This window comes from Somniosus microcephalus, unplaced genomic scaffold (assembly GCF_052327205.1).
Source record: "Somniosus microcephalus isolate GS21.2 unplaced genomic scaffold, FLI_Smic_1.0 unresolved_chr1, whole genome shotgun sequence".
In the NCBI taxonomy this organism is placed as follows: Eukaryota; Metazoa; Chordata; class Chondrichthyes; order Squaliformes; family Somniosidae; genus Somniosus; species Somniosus microcephalus.
This window is the reverse complement of record NW_028225179.1, coordinates 10,707,976-10,727,504: the sequence shown is the minus strand read 5'-3', so window position 1 is coordinate 10,727,504 and position 19,529 is coordinate 10,707,976. Positions and strand designations below refer to the sequence as shown.

At 51.4% G+C, this 19,529-nt stretch overlaps 1 protein-coding gene across 1 annotated transcript; it reads right to left on the bottom strand.

Annotated features, from left to right (window-relative positions):
• Window positions 1-1,113: 1,113 nt before the first annotated feature.
• Window positions 1,114-19,141, bottom strand: LOC147093422 (uncharacterized). Its single transcript, XM_085974319.1, has 3 exons — window positions 19,055-19,141; window positions 17,986-18,120; window positions 1,114-2,384 (listed from the first exon to the last, which is right to left on the bottom strand). Exon 3 carries the CDS (start codon window positions 2,274-2,276, stop codon window positions 1,239-1,241), a length of 1,038 nt encoding a protein of 345 aa, XP_085830445.1. The 5' UTR covers window positions 2,277-2,384; window positions 17,986-18,120; window positions 19,055-19,141; the 3' UTR covers window positions 1,114-1,238.
• Window positions 19,142-19,529: the final 388 nt, after the last annotated feature.

The following is a 19,529-nucleotide window of genomic DNA, read 5'->3' as shown; positions in this document are numbered from 1 at the left end:
AAATTGGGAGGTAGAGTTAATATTGAGGAAGACAAATGCAAGAAGACATTAATAAATTTCAGAATGGGCATGTAATTGGCAAATGAATTTCACTATAGATCAGTGTGAGGTGGTGTGTTAATGAATTTCACTGTAGATCAGTATGAGGTGGTGTGTTAATGAATTTCACTATAGATCAGTGTGAGGTGGTGTGTTAATGAATTTCACTATAGATCAGTGTGAGGTGGTGTGTTCTGGTGGGAAGAATAAGGAGGCCACTCACTACTTGGACAAGGGGGTGAAATTGGGTTGCTTTGTGCCTCCTGTGATATTCAGCGGGAGGTTAGCGGTGGTGGTAGCGCCCCGTGGCACTGCACCGCCGGCAATTACGTCATCGCCATGCAGGGCCCCAGTGTGCGCAGTGCTAGGCCCCTCCCCTTTAATCAGGGAGGGAGGTCTGCTATGACACGGTGCTATGTGCCGACGGGCGTGGCGCTGTTACACGAAGCACCGTGAAATTCACTGGTAGTGCCTCAAGAGGGAGGGGAGTGCTTCCAATAGCACCCCGCCTCCTGCTTGGGGCACTACCGCTGAATTTAATTCGCAGGGGCGCTAACTTTTTCAGGGGGCTAAAATTAGCCCCGGTGACATTAGCGACCCAAAGGGGGCGCCACCGAATTTCCTCCTAAGAGTCCAAATGGGCTGGAGGAGCAGAGGGATCCAGGGATACAGATACACAAATCACTAAAAGTAGCAACGCAGGTTAATAAGGCCATTAAAAAAAAAGCACTGGGGTACATTCCTAAAGGAGCCTTCTGTTCCGTGCCTAGGAGCCCTGAACCATGGCAGAGAGCGGCTGGGACACGTTTCTCACACGCCTCGAGATTAACCCGTACGGGGACTTTGCTGTCAGTGAAGAGAGATGAGAAAGACCAAAGTGCCGTTTGCCCCTCTCAGTGTGGCCCTGAAGGACTGTGTCCAGGCTGGAGTTCTGTTCCCACCGTACGATCCTCCCCCAGATTGTCCTTTCTGAGCTCCAGCCAGGTGATGCTAAACAGTCAGGTGGGAAAGACAAAAATCTACAACAATGTGTTTAAAACAAAGTTGATTTATTGGACATATATCCAGAATATTAAACTCCAGCCAAGTTCCCGGAGTTATTAACATCAGCAGAAACAATCCCCAATTGTCAGAATGAACATGGTTCAGTCCTGGATGTGATTAACAGCAGCAACAACAACAGAATCCACCCCCTGCAGTCACTTGTGAACTCGCTGGTGTCTCAGCAGGTGGGATGACTGAGTGAATCCCTTCCCACACTCAGAGCAAATGAACAGCCTCTCCCCAGTGTGAGTGCGCTGGTGTACAGTGAGCTCAGATGATCGCCTGAACCCAGTCCCACAGTGAGAGCACCTGAAAGGTCTCTCGTCAGTGTGAACTCGCTGGTGTCTCAGCAGGTCGGATGACTGAGTGAATCCCTTCCCACACATGGAGCAGGTGAATGGCCTCTCCCCAGTATGAGTGCGCTGGTGCATAGTGAGCTCAGATGACTGCCTGAACCCAGTCCCGCAGTGAGAGCACCTGAACGGTTTCTCGTCAGTGTGAACTCGCTGGTGGTACGTCAGATCCCAGGAAGTTTTATAGCACTTCCCACAGACTGAGCATTTAAATGGTCTCTCATCAGTGTGAACTCGCTGATGATTCAGCAGGTTGGATGACTCAGTGAATTCCTTCCCACACACAGAGCAGGTGAACGGCCTCTCCCCAGTGTGAACTCGCTGGTGTCTCAGTAGGTTGGATGAATTAGTGAATCCCTTCCCACACTCAGAGCAGGTGAACGGCCTCTCCCCGGTGTGAACACGCTGGTGTGTCTGAAGGTCAGATGACTGAGTGAATCCCTTCCCACACTCAGAGCAGGTGAACAGCCTCTCCCCGGTGTGAACACGCTGGTGTATCAGCAGGTTGGATGACTGAGTGAATCCCTTCCCACACTCAGAGCAGGTGAACGGCCTCTCATCAGTGTGAACTCGCTGGTGTATCAGCAGTTTGGATGACTGAGTGAATCCCATCCCACACTCAGAGCAGGTGAACGGCCTCTCCCCGGTGTGAACACGCTGGTGTATCAGCAGGTTGGATGACTGAGTGAATCCCTTCCCACACTCAGAGCAGGTGAACGGCCTCTCCCCGGTGTGAATGCGCTTGTGTCTCGATAGGCCAGAGGGGTGGCTGAAGCCTCGTCCACACACAGAACACGTGTACGGTTTCTCCCTGCGATGAACGGTGCTTTTTGCTTCCATGTTCAGAGGCCGATGATATTCAGATTCGATGAGTCGAGTGACTCTGTCAGATTTTGAAGTGATGTTTGGTTTGAGCTTACTATCTGTAAATCCTCCCCTTTCAGTGCCCTGTAAAATTAATATAAAACAGGGAGCGTGAGAGACAACCCACAAGAAAACAAAGGCAGGTTGTGAAATTGAGCTCAATGAATCTGGTCAATTGTGGGGCCGGCACTAGAAAAAAGTGACCATGCAAGCTGCCGGATTGACATAAAAACCCAACTGGTTCACTGATGTCCTTCAGGGAAGGGAATCCGCTACCTGGTCTGGGCCTACACAAGACTCTGGCCTCTATGGGAGGAGAGAAGGAAAGAGAGGTGGGAGGGGGAGGGGGAGGGGGCGACGGAAAGGAACTTTATACATCTGCAACTCGACCAGAACATCCCTAACCCACAACCTCCACCACCTAGAAGGACAAGGGCAGCTGTTGTATGGGAGCACCATCACCTCCAAGTTCCCCTCCAAGTCACACACCATCCTGACTCAGATATATTCATCGTTGCTGGGTCATAATCCTGGAACTCCTTACCGAACAACATTGTGGGAATACCTTCACCACACGGACTGCAGTAGTTCAAGAAGGTGACTCACCACCCCCTTCTCAACGGGAAACTGGGGATTGGCAATATTTGCTGCTCTTGCGAGCTACGCCCACATCCCAAGAATGAACTAAAACAAATCTGTAGATGTAAACTGGATTAAAAGCCTGTACAGAAATACTTGTTCCTAAAACAATACTCTTTTACATTGTACGGACAGTGTCTGTGTAACAACCTAATCTCCCCTAGAATCCACCTCCCTTGACAGTCTCACATTGGAAATTGTTGGGTCCTCCTGGGCTCAGAAGTACTGGGGGTTAAACCCAGCAGCTTCTCCTCCATCTCCACTCCAGCTCAAACTGAAACATAGAAACATAGAAGATAGGAGCAGGAGTAGGCCATTCGGCCCCTCGAGCCTGCTCCACCATTCAATGCGATCATGGCAGATTATCCAAATTCAGTACCCGGTCCCTGCTTTCTCCCCATATCCCTTGATCCCTTTAGCTTTAAGAAATATATCCAACTCCTTCTTGAATATATTTAATGTATTGGCCTCTACTGCCTTCTGTGGTAGAGAATTCCACAGGTTCACCACTCTCTGGGTGGAGAAATTCCTCCTCATTTCTGTCCTAAATGGCTTACCCCGTATCCTTAGACTGTGACCCCTGGTTCTGGACTCCCCGACCATTGGGAACATCCTTCCTGCATCTAGTCTGTCCAGTCCTGTCAGAACTTTATAAGTTTCAATGAGATCCCCTCTCATTCCTCTAAACTCCAGTGAGTACAAGCCCAATCGACCCAATCTCTCCTCATACGTCATTCCTGCCATCCCAGGTATCAGCCTGGTGAATCTTCATTGAACTCCTTCCACAGCAAGAACATCCTTCCTCAGATAAGGTGACCAAAACTGCACACAATACTCAAGATGTGGTCTCACCAAGGCCCTGTACAACTGCAGCAAGACATCCTTGTTCCTGCACTCAAACCCTCTCGCTACGAAGGCCAACATACCATTTGCCTTCTTAACCGCCTGCTGCACCTGCATGCTTACCTTCAGCGGCTGGTGCACAAGGACACCCAGGTCTCGTTGCACTTCCCCTTCTCCCAGTCTATTGCCATTCAGATAATAATCTGCCTTCCTGTTTTTGCCACCAAAGTGGATAACCTCACATTTATCCACATTATATTGCATCTGCCATGCTTCTGCCCAATCACCCAACCTGTCCAAATCATCCTGTAGTTTCTCGGCATCCTCCTCACAGCACACCCACCCACCCAGCTTTGTGTCGTCTGCAAATTTGGGGATATTACATCTAGTTCTCTTGTCTAGATCATTAATATATATTGTGAATAGCTGGGGTCCAAGGACCGATCCCTGCGGTACCCCACTAGAAAAAGACCCGTTTATTCCAACTCTTTGCTTTCTGTCTGCCAACCAGTTCTCTATCCAAGCCAATACCTTGTCCCCAATCCCAGGTGCCTTAACTTTACACGCTAATCTCTTATGCGGGACCTTATCGAAAGCCTTCTGAAAGTCCAAATACACAACATCCACTGGTTCTCCCTTATCTATTTTACTAGTTACATCCTCAACAATGAAGCAACAAAAAGACCTGCACAGGCGGCCAGGGACCTACCTTCCATCAGCCTGCAATAAAACTCTTCCCGACAGCCGCTGACTAATGGCGGCCGCAGCACCAACAATCCCCCGTGCCCCAGAAACCGCTCTATCCAACGCGCTGATTTCCCCGCTGAGAGTGCGCACGCTCCCCGGGGCCGCGGGCCATTCTGGGAGCCTGGCTCCTGTCGTTTGTCCCAAGTCAGACTCAGTGGAATCGGCTGAAGAAACCGGTAAGCGGCGGCTCGGATGGGAGAGGCGCTGCACCCTGGGTTTCCTGGTGCCGGGGCTCTGGCCGCATGTCCGCCGGGCCCGGCTGCTCTGATTCTGATTGAGTTTTTGATGAGGTAACAGAGAGGGTTGATGAGGGCAATGTGGTTAACGTGGTGTACATGGATTTCCAAAAGGCGTTCAACAAGTGCCACATAATAGGCTTGCCAGCAAAGCTGAAGCCCATGGAATAAAAGGGACAGTGGCAACATGGATACAAAATTGGCAAAGCGACAGGAAACAGAGAGTAGTGGTGAACGGTTGTGTTTCGGACTGGAGGAAGGTATACAGTGGTGTTCCCCAGGGGTCGGTACTAGGACCACTGCTTTACTTGATATATATTAATAACTTAGACTTGAGTGTACAGGGCACAATTTCAAAATTTGCAGATGACAGAAAACGTGGAAGTAAAGTGAACAGTGAGGAGGATAGTGATAGATTTCAAGAAGACATAGACAGGCTGGTGGAATGGGCGGACATGTGGCAGATGAAATTTAACGCAGAAAAGTGCAAAGTGATACATTTTGGCAGGAAGAACCAAGTGAGGCAATATAAACTAAAGGGTACAATTCTAAAGTGTGTGCATGAACAGAGAGACCTGGGGGTATGTGTGCACAAATCGTTGAAGGTGGCAGGGCAGGTTGAGAAAGTGGTTAAAAAAGCATACGGGATCCTGGGCTTAATAAATAGAGGCAGAGAGTCCAAAAGCAAGGAGGTTATGATCAACCTTTATAAAACACTGGTTCGGCCTCAACTGGAGTATTGTGTCCAATTCTGGGCACCGCACTTTAGGAAGGATGTGAAGGCCTTAGAGAGATTGCAGAAAAGATTTACAAGAATGGTTCCAGGGATAAGGGATGAGGGACTTCAGTTACGTGGAGAGACTCGAGAAGCTGGGGTGGTTCTGCTTACAGCAGAGAAGGTAGAGAGGAGATTTGATAGAGGTGTTCAAAATCATGAGGGGTCTGGACAGAGTAGAAACTGTTCCCATTGGCGGAAGGGTCGAGAACCAGAGGACACAGATTTAAGGTGATTGGCAGAAGAACCAAAGGCGACATGAGGGAAAACTTTTTTATGCAGCGAGTGGTTAGGATCTGGAATGCACTGCCTGAGAGGGTGGTGGAGGCAGATTCAATCACGGCTTTCAAAAGGGAATTACATAGAAACATAGAAGATAGGAGCAGGAGTAGGCCATTCAGCCCCTCGAGCCTGCTCCGCCATTCAATGAGATCATGGCTGATCATCCAAATTCAGTACCCGGTCCCTGCCTTCTCCCCATATCCCTTGATCCCTTTAGCCTTAAGAAATATATCCAACTCCTTCTTGAATATATTTAATGAATTGGCCTCAACTGCCTTCTGTGGTAGAGAATTCCACAGGTTCACCACTCTCTGGGTAAATAAATTCCTCCTCATCTCTGTCCTAAATGGCTTACCCCTTATCCTTAGACTGTGAGCCCTGGTTCTGGACTCCCCGGCCATCGGGAACATCCTTCCTGCATCTAGTCTGTCTAGTCCTGTTAGAATTTTATAAGTTTCAATGAGATCCCCTCTCATTCTTCTAAACTCCAGCGAGTATAAGCCCAATCGACCCAATCTCTCCTCATACATCATTCCTGCCATCCCAGGTATCAGTCTGGTGAATCTTCGCTGCACTCCCTCCATGGCAAGAACATCCTTCCTCAGATAAGGCAATCAAAACTGCACACAATACTCAAGATGTGGTCTCACCAAGGCCCTGTACAACTGCAGCAAGACATCCTTGTTCCTGTACTCAAACCCTCTCACTACGAAGGCCAACCAACCATTTGCCTTCTTAACCGCCTGCTGCACCTGCATGCTTACCTTCAGCGACTGGTGCACAAGGACACCCAGGTCTCGTTGCACTTCCCCTTCTCCCAATCTATTGCCATTCAGATAATAATCTGCCTTCCTGTTTTTGCCACCAAAGTGGATAACCTCGCATTTATCCACATTATACTGCATCTGCCATGCTCCTGCCCAATCACACAACTGGCCCAACTCATACTGGAGTTTCTCGGCATCCTCCTTGTTGTGTATGTAACCTGTTCCACCTTAAGAGAGCTTAAGCCTGTTCCACCTTAAGAGATGTACTACTTTCTCAGGCTGCTGTAGACGTAATACCGGGGGTGAACACACCGGTATATAAGCACTGTGCAGTAATCTTGTATTCAGTGTAGTCCCTACCTCCAACCAGTAAAGACCTGTTTTATTGTTACTGATTAAGTCTGAGTATTAATTACTTGAACAACTCACAGACTTAACACTGGCGACGAGTCAGATTCTTACCCTGCGGCAGTTATTCCACGGCGGCTTCGTCCACAGACAGGACGTTGAAGAGAGGTTTCAAATCTCACCACCCCACTGGAAGCGACAGGCATTAGGACCCTGAAGCCTCCATCAGCGACTGAAAACTGGAGGACAGAAGACATCCTGCAGCTTCTTTTTCAACCTCGGTGGTGGGTAAGCCGAGCAGCGTTGGCTGCAAAGACAGGGCTGGGGAAGTTGGAGGAGATAAGGGCCGCACCCGGACTGAAAGGCGCAGCGGCTGCAGAAGCTCAAGGTGCGAGAGCCGCGGTGCACAGCGCGGGCTATCGATCGCACAGAAGATAAGGGCCGAGAGCCGCTTCGGTCGGGAGCCACTTCGCGATCCAGCGATCGCATCCACTGATAAGGGCCGCACTCGGGCGATCGCGGCGAAGATAAGGGCCGCACTCGGGGGCTGAAGGGAGACGGCGTCGGGGGACGGGTGAAGACCGCCAAGCGCGGGAAAACCGCCATTTTGTGGGCGGAGGACGACGGCAAGAGCGGGAAGCCGCCATCTTTGATAACAAGTAAAGAAAATAAAATCTGAGAAATTGCAAATCTACAATGCCTAAACACGGGAATATTAGCACCTTTGATAGTGACCTTGAAGATTGGGCCATATATGGTGAAAGAGTAAAAAATTATTGTAAGGCCAATAAAATTCGTGACCAAGATAAAGCTCTAACATTATTAAATTTAATGGGTGCGAAGACATACGGGCAATTGAAACACCTGTTATCACCAGATGAACCGGCGGATAAGACGTTCAATGAGATTGTTACTGTCCTGAAAGATCATCTAAACCCCACGCCGCTGATGCTAGCGGAACGATTTAAATTTTACGACAGAAGGCAGCTACAGCATGAAAGCAATGCTGAATATTTGCTGGAATTGCGTAAATTAGCGAAATATTGCCAGTTTGGAACGGGACTGACAGATGCACTACGAGACAAATTTGTGTGTGGTTTATTTAAACAGGATACACAAAAGCGACTGCTCGAGGAGAATGAGCTGACGCTTGAGAAGGCGGTCACTATGGCAGCAGCACACGAAGCCGCAGCGAGAGGCACGGCAGTAATGCAGCTACGGTCACCGGAGCTCAGTGCACACAAATCGGGTGTGAGTTCTGGCAAATGTTATCGTTGTGGAAAGACAACGCATGATCAGAACCAGTGTTGGTTTAAAAACCAAGAATGTAGAACTTGTGGTAGGCTTGGACACATAGCTAGAGTATGCAGGTCAGGGAAGAAGACCAGCAACAAGAAGTCACCGCAAGGAAAATACGCAAAAGTACACAAGGTGGCCGAACAGGAGTCCGATTCAGACGCTAGCAATAATGAACTGGCTGGCTTAAGCAGTATTGAACTGGTTAGCTTAAGGGTACTCAACGTTGGTAAGGGTGCAGACCTCCAGACAATTTGGGTTACTCTTCAAATAGAAGGAGTCCAAGTAAAAATGGAATTGGACACTGGATCGGCATTGTCGGTCATGAATAAGAAAGATTACAGAAGGTTATTCCAACATATTCCCCTACAGGATACGGAGATTATATTGACAACCTACACGGGGCAGAGAGTGTACCCCATCGGGACAATAAAGGTTGCAGTGGCCAACAAGGGCGAAGGAAGTCAAATAATGGACTTATATGTGCTACCGGAAGGAGGTCCACCACTACTAGGCCGGGAGTGGTTTAGAAACATAAATATGGACTGGCATTCGCTAAAAGCCATAAAGAGTGAGAACTCGGTGCAGATAATCAGCCCAGACTCTGGAACTGATGATGGTAAGACCAACCCGTGTGCAAAAGACAAAGTTTCAGCACAGAATTCCACTGAGATAGAGAATTCTGAGTCTGTCCAGTCTACTGACATGCACATTTCTGAGGGACACCGGGCTCGAACTCAACTCCATTTCAAACTGCAACAGCAATTAGAACAAATGATTCGCCATTTTGAGCAAGAGATGAATGCGACGAAAGAGTTCTTTGATATAGAGTGGGAACATCTGGAAAGACAACAGAAGCAGCTGCTGGAGCAAATGGAGCAGGAGCACACAAAACATCTGATGTCAGAGGAGTTAACGGTCAGCCAACTCCTGCATATGCTGAAGGACAGGACTCTGAAATGGGAAAAACTTGAACACGAACTTCAATATTCAAACGAAAGGGGTTCGGAGCTCTCAAAGGTTATTGGAAGAGCTGAGGTGGCAACACAGACTGAGATGACTGCAACAGAGCAGCCCTTGGATGCCAAAAGTACGCTGACTCACGTCAACGTAGAACAACAGACCGCTGAAACAGCTGCTCCGGTAGAGAGATTGAATAGTCCGATCAATCAATCTCCAAAAGAAGTTGAAGTAGCAAAATCACAAATGAGGTCACTAGTAAACGACTTGCTGAAAGCCCAGAAAAAGCTGGATGCAGAGGTACACATGAAGAAGTCTCTTCAGGAAAGATGTCTGGATTTGGAACAAGAGCTGGCTAACGTCCAGCTGGGTATGGAGGAAATAGACGACCCTCTCACTGGTCTAGCTCAGGACGACACCGAATATTACCATGACCTGGTGGACGACACCGAATATTACGATGTCCTGTCCTGCCCAGCTTGTAACTTCGACTCCCAAAGTGCAGAAATCATGGAGGAGCACCAAAAGTCTACGGAACATCGGGAGAAGCTGGCTATACGACGGAAACAGGAGGAAGAGAAGGAGGAACTGCGCATGCAGCTGGCAGCTGTGGCAGCTGACAATGGAGCCCAGAGAGTCTCCAAGAAGCAGAAAAGGAAAAGTAAAAACAGAAGATGACCCATCTGAACCATTATCACCTCTACCAGATCACACACGTGGTCCCTCCGAACGGAGCCAAATCAGTTCGGAAGTTCAAGCTGTTAAATCCATGAAAGGACTATTGAATGAGTAACGTGAACCAACTACACCACAGAGATTGAATCTGTGAACTGTTTTCCGCAGAGACTGAATCTGTGATATGTTACGTTAAACATGAAGTTATATATGTATATATGTTATTACGTTATGTTAAATGGGGGGATGACTATAAAGCTAAGAAGGGAGGAGTGTTGTGTATGTAACCTGTTCCACCTTAAGAGAGCTTAAGCCTGTTCCACCTTAAGAGATGTACTACTTTCTCAGGCTGCTGTAGACGTAATACCGGGGGTGAACACACCGGTATATAAGCACTGTGCAGTAATCTTGTATTCAGTGTAGTCCCTACCTCCAACCAGTAAAGACCTGTTTTATTGTTACTGATTAAGTCTGAGTATTAATTACTTGAACAACTCACAGACTTAACACTCCTCACACACGCCCACCCAGCTTCGTATTGTCTGCAAACTTGGAGATATTACATCAATTCCCTCGTCTAGATGATTTATATATATTGTGAATAGCTGGGGTCCTAGGACCGATCACTGCCTGCCACTCGGAAAAAGACCCATTTATTCCAACTCTTTGCTTCCTGTCTGCCAACCAGTTATCTATCCAAGTCAGTACCTTGCCCCCAATCCCATGTGCCTTAATTTACACGCTAATCTCTTATATGGGACCTTATCGAAAGCCTTCTGAAAGTCCAAATACACCACATCCACTGGTTCTCCTTTATCTATTCTACCAGTTACATCCTCAAAAAATTCCAGTAGATTAGTCAAGCATGGTTTACCTTTTGTAAATCCATGTTGACTTTGTCCAATCCTGTCACTGTTTTCCAAGTGCTCTGCTATTACATCTTTTATAATGGACTCTAGCATTTTCCCCACTACCGATGTCAGGCTTACCGGTCTGTAATTCCCTGTTTTCTCTCTACCACCTTTTTTGAATAGTGGGGTAACATTAGCTACCCGCCAATCATGGGAACTGTGCCAGAGTCCATAGAATTGTGGAAGATGACCAGCAGTGCATCTACTATTACTAGGGCCACTTCCTTAAGTACCCTAGGATGTAGACTATCAGGCCCTGGGGATTTATCGGCCTTCGATCCCGTCAATTTCCCTAACACCATTTCCCTACAAATACTGATTTCTTTCAGTTCCTCCCTCTCATCAGACCCTATGTTCCCCGACATCTCTGGGAGGTTATTTGTGTCCTCCTTTATGAAGACAGAACCAAAGTATGTATTTAATTGGTCTGCCATTTCTTTGTTCCCCATTATAAATTCCCCCGATTCTGACTGCAAGGGACCTACGCTTGGCTTCACCAATCTTTTTCTTTTTACATATCTGTAAAAGCTTTTACAGTCAGTTTTTATGTTACCTGCAAGCTTACTCTCATACTCTATTTTCCCCCTCTTAATTAATCCCTTTGTCCTCCTTTGCTGAATCCTAAACTGCTCCGAATCCTCAGGTTTACTACTTTTTCTGGCCAATTTATATGTCCTCTCATTGGATCTTATGCTATCCCTAATTTCCCTTGTTAGCCATGGTTGAGTCACCTTTTTTGTTTTATTTTTATGCCAAACAGGGATGAACAAATTCTGTAGTTCATCCATGCGATCTTTGAATGTTTGCCATTGCCTATCCACCGTCAACCCTTTGAGTGACATTCCCCAATCAATCCTACGCAACTCGCACCTCATACCATCGTAGTCTCCTTTATTTAAATTCAGGACCCTAGTCTCTGAGTCAACTACTTCACTCTCCATCTTAATGAAGAATTCGATCATATTATGATCGTTCCAACCCAAGGGGCCTTGCACAACAAGACTGCTAATTAATCCTTTCTCATTACATAATACCCAGTCTAAGATGGCCTGACCTCTAGTTGGTTGCTCGGCATATTGGTCCAGGAAACCATCCCGTATACACTACAGGAATTCCTCCTCCAAAGTATGGTTACTAATTTGGTTAGCCCAATCTATATGTAGATTAAAGTCACCCATGATGACTGCAGTGCCCTTATTGCACGCATCTCTAATTTCCCATTTAATGCCATCCCCAACCTCCGCATTACTGTTTGCAGGTCTGTACACCACTCCCACTAACATTTTCTGCCCCTTGGTATTTCTCAGTTGTACCCATACAGACTCCACATCATCGGAGCTAATATCCTTCCTTTCAATTGTGTTAATCTCCTCTTTAACCAGCAATGCTACCCCACCTCCTTTTCCTTATTGCCTGTCTTTCCTGAATATTGAATACCCCTGGATGTTGAGTTCCCAGCCTTGGTCACCCTGGCGCCATGTTTCCGTAATCCCAATCATATCATGTCCGTTTACCTCTAGTTGCGCAACTAATTCATCCACCTTATTACGAATGCTCCTCGCATTAAGACACAAGGGCCTAGAAATTCAGTCTGGACACTTTTGGGGCGCTAAAGTCGGGCGCTCGCTAAAGTTAGCGCCCGCCGGAAAGTGTAGGCCACATCGCCGAAATTCAGTAGAGTTGGCCCTAAGTTTGGCCGAGCGCTGAAACTGGCGTTGAAATGCTGTGTTCCGGTGCTAAGCCGGCGATGCGGCCTAATAACGCCGAAGCCGGGCGCAGCGCAGGTGCGGTCATGTTTTGATTGACAGCAGACACCCTGACGCCGGCCAGCTCTTAAAGGGGGAAGGGTCAACTTTGACTGCTGCCACGCCCTGCATACTGGAGCCCTGCAGCTAGGCCTCAGCACTACTGGTGTGCCAAAATAGCGCCTGGAGCAATGGAGAGGGCCCGTGAGCGAGCGCAGCGCTTCTCAGAGCATGCTCTGAGTGTGCTCATTCATGGTGTGGAGAAGAGAAGAGAGATCCTGTGCCCGGACAGTGGCAGGAAGGCTCCCAGGAGCCAGTACAGGAGAGCCTGGGGCAAAATCGCCCGCAGGGTGTCATCCACCTGTGATGTCCCCAGGAGTGCGGACCAATGCCGCAAGAAGTTCAACGACCTCACTCGGATGGTGAAGGTGAGTACCCTTTCCAGTGTCCCCCTCATCCTTGCATGTGCACCTCACATTATGGGCAAAGGGACCTCAAAGGCCTAATGGGCAGCCCTCCACCCGCAGCAATGGCACTTGCATGTTCATCAATAGCACTTTCTGCACTTAACACACTGGCCAAGCTATTCGACCATGGGAGGCAGTGCACCCAGCAACAGGGCACCACACTGGCCAAGCTATTCGACCATGGGAGGCAGTGCACCCAGCAACAGGGCACCACACTGGCCAAGCTATTCGACCATGGGAGGCAGTGCACCCAGCAACAGGGCACCACACTGGCCAAGCTATTCCACCATGGGAGGCAGTGCACACAGCGACAGGGCACCACACTGTACTTAGAGGCCGTCCTTTCTCTTGCAGGCCAAGCTGGCGAGCAATGTAAGGAGCCAGGCTGTCACTGGTGGAGGCCGTCCCGAGTACCAGGCGCTCACTGATCTGGAGGAGAGCGTGGCACGACTCATGCGTGGCCGGGTGACTGGCCCTGTCGCGATCGGCGAGGCGGACCCTGTACTGGTACCCACTGGTAAGGACATGACCGGTTGCACCTCTCTCGTTGCCCTCGCGCTTCTGATCTACATCCTTCCCCACTGACCGACAAATGCGCATAATGCACCACTCAGGCCTCCCTCGCTGACGGCCTGTCCTCACTCTAAAGCTACTCTTGTGCCTTCCTGCTTTCAGCTGGTGAGGAGGAGGTGGTCCCTGAAGCGCAGAGAGCCAGGCCCTTGGAGGAGGAGGACGTCGAGGACCAGGAGGAAGGCGGCACATCGGGGGAACCCTCCTCCGCGCCAGGGGATGGCAATGGAGGGGAGACGTCTGGCCTGCAGGAGAGCCAGGGGGAGGTGTTGGAGGGGAGGGCCGAAGCTGGTCCCAGTAGGGTGGACGCACGTGGGAAGGCTCCGGCAGCACGCCAGCCTTCTCCCCAGACGGGGGAGGTGTTGGAGGGGAGGGCAGAACCTGGCCCAAGTGGGGTCGACGCACGCGGGAAGGGTCGGCCAGCTCGGCGGCCTTCTCCCCGGAGGGAGAGTCCGCCCTCCAGTCCGGACACGGTCCTCGCCCAGGAGGTGCGCGTCCTCGATGAGATGTCGGCGGCGTCTGAGCGGCGCCACCAAGAGTTCATGGGGGTGGTCGAACAGATGCCTCACGCCATTGAGTCCCTGGCTCAGAGTGTGGTGGCTTTCGGGGAATCACAGGCCAGGGGGTTCGAACAACTCACGGCAGCGCACGACAGGGGTGTCCAGCAACTGGCCGCAGCGCACGACAGGGGTGTGCAGCAACTCACGGCAGCGCAGGACGCGGGTGTGCAGCAACTGGCGGCAGCGCAGGACGCGACTCGCGAGATGAGTGGTGCCGTCCACACACTGGCAGAGCTGATGCGGGCACATACCAGGGCAGTTTGGGCACTCACTTCTGCCACACTCGCTGTGGCACGGAGGCATCGCCATGGCACCCGCCGCCCTGCTGCAGCACAGTGGTCTGGCCTCCCCCACATTGCTGCGCTTGCTACACTGCCAGCCCGGCCGAGTGCCAGTGTCTCTGGCGAGCAGCGCCCACCTGCCATCAGCCAGCTTGCCCCCAATGGTGCTGCCGACACTGCCACTCCCCCAGCCAAGGTGCGACGAGCTGCTGCTAAGACTGATGCTGCCCAGCCACAGCTGCAGCAGTCAGCAGCCGGCCCCTCCCGGGCCAGGCCTCGTCTAGGCCGGCCCCCAAGGGCATCTGCCGACACGTTTTGTGGCCCTCATGAGCCTTCCCCCAGCCTCGCCACACCCGCAGGGCCCAGGTTGAGGCGGAGCAGCAGGTCGGCCAGGGGCCGGAGAAGCCTGTCTAAGGACTCGCCCTCTCAGAACACCCATTAGAGTGTGGTGAGAGCGGTTTCTTTTATATTGGGGGGCTTGTGTTGTGGGGGGCATTATTTTGTTAAGGCCGAGGATCAAGGCATTTTTTGTTTTCATGGGGGTGTCTCTGTTGTGGGGGGGGCTTATTTTTGTAAGGCCGCTGTTGAAGGCCTCTTGGATGGGCAAGTTTTGTTAGTCCTCCCCAGGTTTTGGGAGTGACAGATGTTTTTGACTGTTTTTTGGGGGTCTTGTCTGTTTTTCTGTTTCATGTGGGAAGGGCCCTGAGTTTGTGAAATAAAGCTTTTGATTTATTCAGCATGTCCAGGTGTCATGTTTGAAGTGGTTGTTGCGTTAACCGGCTGAGGGCTTGCGGAGCGGCTGCCTCAGGTGCGTTCATTGCCAGAGGCCATTCCCTGACAGGGGGCCTAGAAGTGTCGATCAATAAGCCCCCGGCGGACGGCCCTTGGCCCTTGTCGCTCCCTCCTGGGCTGGTCCTCCTCCTCCTCCTGCTCGTCCTCCTGAGGTGGTGGTGCAATGCCAGGTGGCAGTGCCTGAGTCCTGCGGATAGCCAGGTTGTGCAGCATGCAGCACACGACGACGAACTGGGAGACTCTATCCGGCGAATACTGAAGAGATCCTCCGGACCGATCCAGGCAGCGGAACCATTGCTTGAGGACGCCTACCGTTTGCTCGATGATGTTCCTTGTGGCTTGATGGCTTTCGTTGTATGCCTCCTCCGCTGGGGTCCTGGGCGCGCGGAGCGGGGTCATGAGCCATGTACACAAAGGGTAGCCCTTGTCCCCGATAAGCCATCCCCTTGGTGGAGGCTGTGCCTCGAACATGTCAGCCACAGTAGTCTGGCGCAGGATAAATGCATCGTGGCTGCTTCCTGGGAAGCGGGCATTGACAGCTAGGATGCGCTGCCTGTGGTCACACACCAGCTGTACATTTAGGGAATGGTAGCCCTTCCGGTTGCGGTAATCCTCGGCATTGTGGATAGGTGCCCGCATAGCCACATGCGTGCAGTCAATGGCGCCCTGCACCATGGGGAAGCCCGCGATCCTGCCAAATCCGACTGCACGCTGCTCCTGCCTCTGTCGGGTCATGGGGAAGGAGATGAATTGGTGTCTCCTCGCGTAAAGTGCATCGGTGACCTGCCGGATGCAGCGATGCGCGGCGAACTGGGAGATGTTCGCTATGTCCACAGCAGCGGCTTGGAAGGAGCCGCTTGCATAAAAGTTCAGAGCCACCGTGACCTTCACTTCCACCGAGAGAGACGTCCTGTACATCAGCTGTGGACGCAGATCTGTGTGAAGCAGCTGGCAGATCTCTGCAACCACCTCCCTTCTGAAGCGCAGCCTCTTCACACAATGCGCCGCAGTCATGGTGAGATAGGACACCTGCTGCCGGTATTGCCTGAGTGGGTAAGGCCTACGTTGCCGACGCCTGATGGCCCCTCTGCATCTAGGCATGGCTGGCCCTCTCTCACAGCGTCTGCGAGCCCTTCGCACATAATGCTGCATCTGAGGGTTGGCCCCCCATACAGCCCCCATAATAAAGTGGAGAACAGATAAATCACAATGAATCAAATGTCAAAGCACTGGCCAGAAGCCAAAAATACCTCTCCTATGTTGTCCCAAATCTGTAACCTCTGTCCCTTGGTCTCTGTCCAGAAATCCAAAGCAGTAAAGTCATTGCAGCAAAATGGCTGGGCTTTATAGGTCAGTGTAAGTGCCCTTTAATTTGCGCTCCCCGAGGCCCACAGGGCCTCTATTGCGTTCCACCTCACAGTTCTTAGCAGCGCCATGCCCACATTGGGCGGGCGCCACTGAATTTCTGGTTTGGGGCGCACAAACAGCGTTGTGCGACGATATGACGTCATAAGCTGCGCGCGCACCTGAGCGGGCGCAAACACTTTGCGCCGGCGCTAAATGTCAACTGAATTTGGGCATCGGCGCAGATCGGTCTGCGTTCAGGCGCTAAGTGTCTAGCGCCGGAAATATAGCCCTTTTATGGCGTTAGCGGCTGGCGCAACCCACTGAATTTCTAGGCCAAGGCCTTCAGGCTTTTTTTTTTAACACTCTTACACCTTTTAGAATTATTATTTACTGTGGCCATGTTTGCTTTAAACCCATGATTTCTCTGACTGCCACCTTTCTTTTTCTCCTTCCTGTCTTTTTAGTTTAACCCTCCCCCAGAGCACGAGCAAACACTCCCCCGAGGACATCGGTCCCAGTCCTGCCCAGGTGCAAACCGTCCGGTTTGTACTGGTCCCACCTCCCCCAGAAATGGTTCCAATGTCCCAGGAATTTAAATCCCTCCCCCTTGCACCATTCCTGTAGCCATGTATTCATCTGAAATGTCCTTCTATTTCTACGCTGATTAGCATGTGGCACTGCTAGCAATCCTGAGATTACTTACCTTGGAGGTCCTATTTTTTAATTTACCTCCTAACTCCCTATATTCAGCTTTTAGGACCTCATCCCATTTTTTACCTATATCATTGGTACCTATATGCACCATGACAACTGGCTGTTCACCCTCCCCTTCCAAAATGTTCTGCAGCCGCCCTGAGACATCCTTGACCCTTGCACCAGGGAGGCAACATACCATCCTGGAGTCACGTTTGCGGCCGCAGAAACGCCTATCTATTCCCCTTACAATAGAATCCCTTATTACTATAGCTCTCCCACTCTTTTTCCTCCCATCCTGTGCAGCAGAACCACCCACGGTGCCAGGAAGTTGGCTGCTGCTGCCTTCCCCTGATAAGCCATCCTCCCCAACAATATCCAAAGCGGTATATCTGTTTGAGAGGGGGATGGTCACAGGGGACCCCTGCACTACCTGCCTGCGCCTACTACTCTGCCTGGTGGTCAACCATTCTCTTCCTGCCTGTGCAGCCTTTACCTGCGGCGTGACCAACTCCTTAAACGTGCTATCCACGATGTCCTCAGCATCGCGAATGCTCCAGTATGTATCCACTCGCAGCTCCAGCGCCGCAATGCGCTCTGTCAGTAGCTGCAGCTGGATACACTTCCCGCACACATGGTTATCAGGGACACAGGAAGTCTCACAAGAATTACAGACACCCTATAAACTCCGTCGCCTCGCTCTTTATATCACCGCCGCCGCTCCTCACAGGTCCGCTGCTGTGGGGCTTACCTGCTCCACCACCTCGCCTTATATCACCACCGCCGCTCCTCACAGGTCCGCTGCCACTGTGGGGCCTACCTGCGCCTCGGATAATAGATACATAGAAGATAGGACCAGGAGTTGGCCATTCGGCCCCTCGAGTACCTGAAGGAAAGAAATTTGCAGGGTTACAGGGAAAGGGCGGGGAGTGGGACTAGCTAAAGTGGCCTTGCAGATAGCCGGCACGGGCTCGACGGGCTGAATGGCCTCCTTCTGTGCTGTAACCATTCTATGATTCTATAAAATATTAGAAAGTTTGTTCCACAGAACAGGTTTGTCTGCTTTTATTGATGAATTTAAAAAGTCTCTATTAAAACCTGAGTCAGTGTGTTGTGAGCCAAAGAGCCTTGTGTCCAATGCGGGGAATAAAGGCCCACAGCCTCCCCTGGCCCCGGACAAGGGACTGCAGAAACTCGCTGCCCTGCGGATCAGACAATCAGCCGGCGCTAGTCCCGCCCCTCGGACTCGCCGATTGGTTGGAGGACCCGCCGCCCGCTCGCTCCTCCAGCCCCGCCCACTGGGTGCCGCTAGTCCCGCCCCTCGGGCTCGCCGATTGGTTGGAGGACCCGCCGCCCGCTCGCTCCTCCAGCCCCGCCCACTGGGTGCCGCTAGTCCCGCCCCTCGGGCTCCCCGATTGCTTGGAGGACCCGCCGCCGGCCCGCTCCTCCAGCCCCGCCCACTGGGTGCCGCTAGTCCCGCCCCTCGGGCTCCCCAATTGGTTGGAGAACCCGCCGCCGGCTCGCTCCTTTAGCCCCGCCCAGCGTGCCGCAAGCCCCGCCCCTCGGGCTCCCCGATTAGTTGGAGAACCCGCCGCAGGCTCGCTCCTTCAGCCCCGCCCCGCTCGCTCCCTATTGGTGGGAAGCTCCCGTCAATCAGGCCGCGGGCCCGGGTGACGTCTCCCCGAGGAGATCACGTGCACCGTCCAAGTGCCGCCGTTCGGTCCGGGTCCTCGCGGACTCTGAGGTTTTTCTATTTCTCTTTATTCTCTCCCGATCCACCCCGCGCGATTCTCCACCCAATCGGAGCGGAGAAAACTCACTTCGCGTCACCGATCGCGACTCTGGAACCGACACCAAGTCCTTTCCCCGGAATGGCCCCGCGCCGACTCCGTCCGGCAGCATCCGAGTACGCAGGCGCAGCTCCGAGTGGGGGAGGGGTTTTGGTCCCCTCTGGGCATGCGCGGTTATTACCCTTGGTGACCTGGAGGGGTCGCAGTGCCGGACTCGGCCCAAACGGCCGTCCCGCGTGCGCATGCGCCGACTCTCGTCTGTCAATCAACCAACCGCCAGAAGAGGTCGCTGGTGAGACCAGTGAAGGAAGAAAGACTTGCATTTGTATAGCGCCCTTCACCACCACCGGACGTCACATAGTGCTTTACAGTCAATGAAGTACTTTTGCAGTGTAGTCACTGTTGTATAATGTAGGAAATGCGGCAGTCAATTAGCGCACAGCAAGCTCCCACAAACAACAATGTGATAATGACCAGATAATCTATCATTTTTTTATGTTGATTG

Excerpts from the sequence above, each read along its gene's own strand:
- LOC147093422 (XM_085974319.1), bottom strand. The coding sequence starts at position 2,276 with ATGGAAGCAAAAAGCACCGTTCATCGCAGGGAGAAACCGTACACGTGT.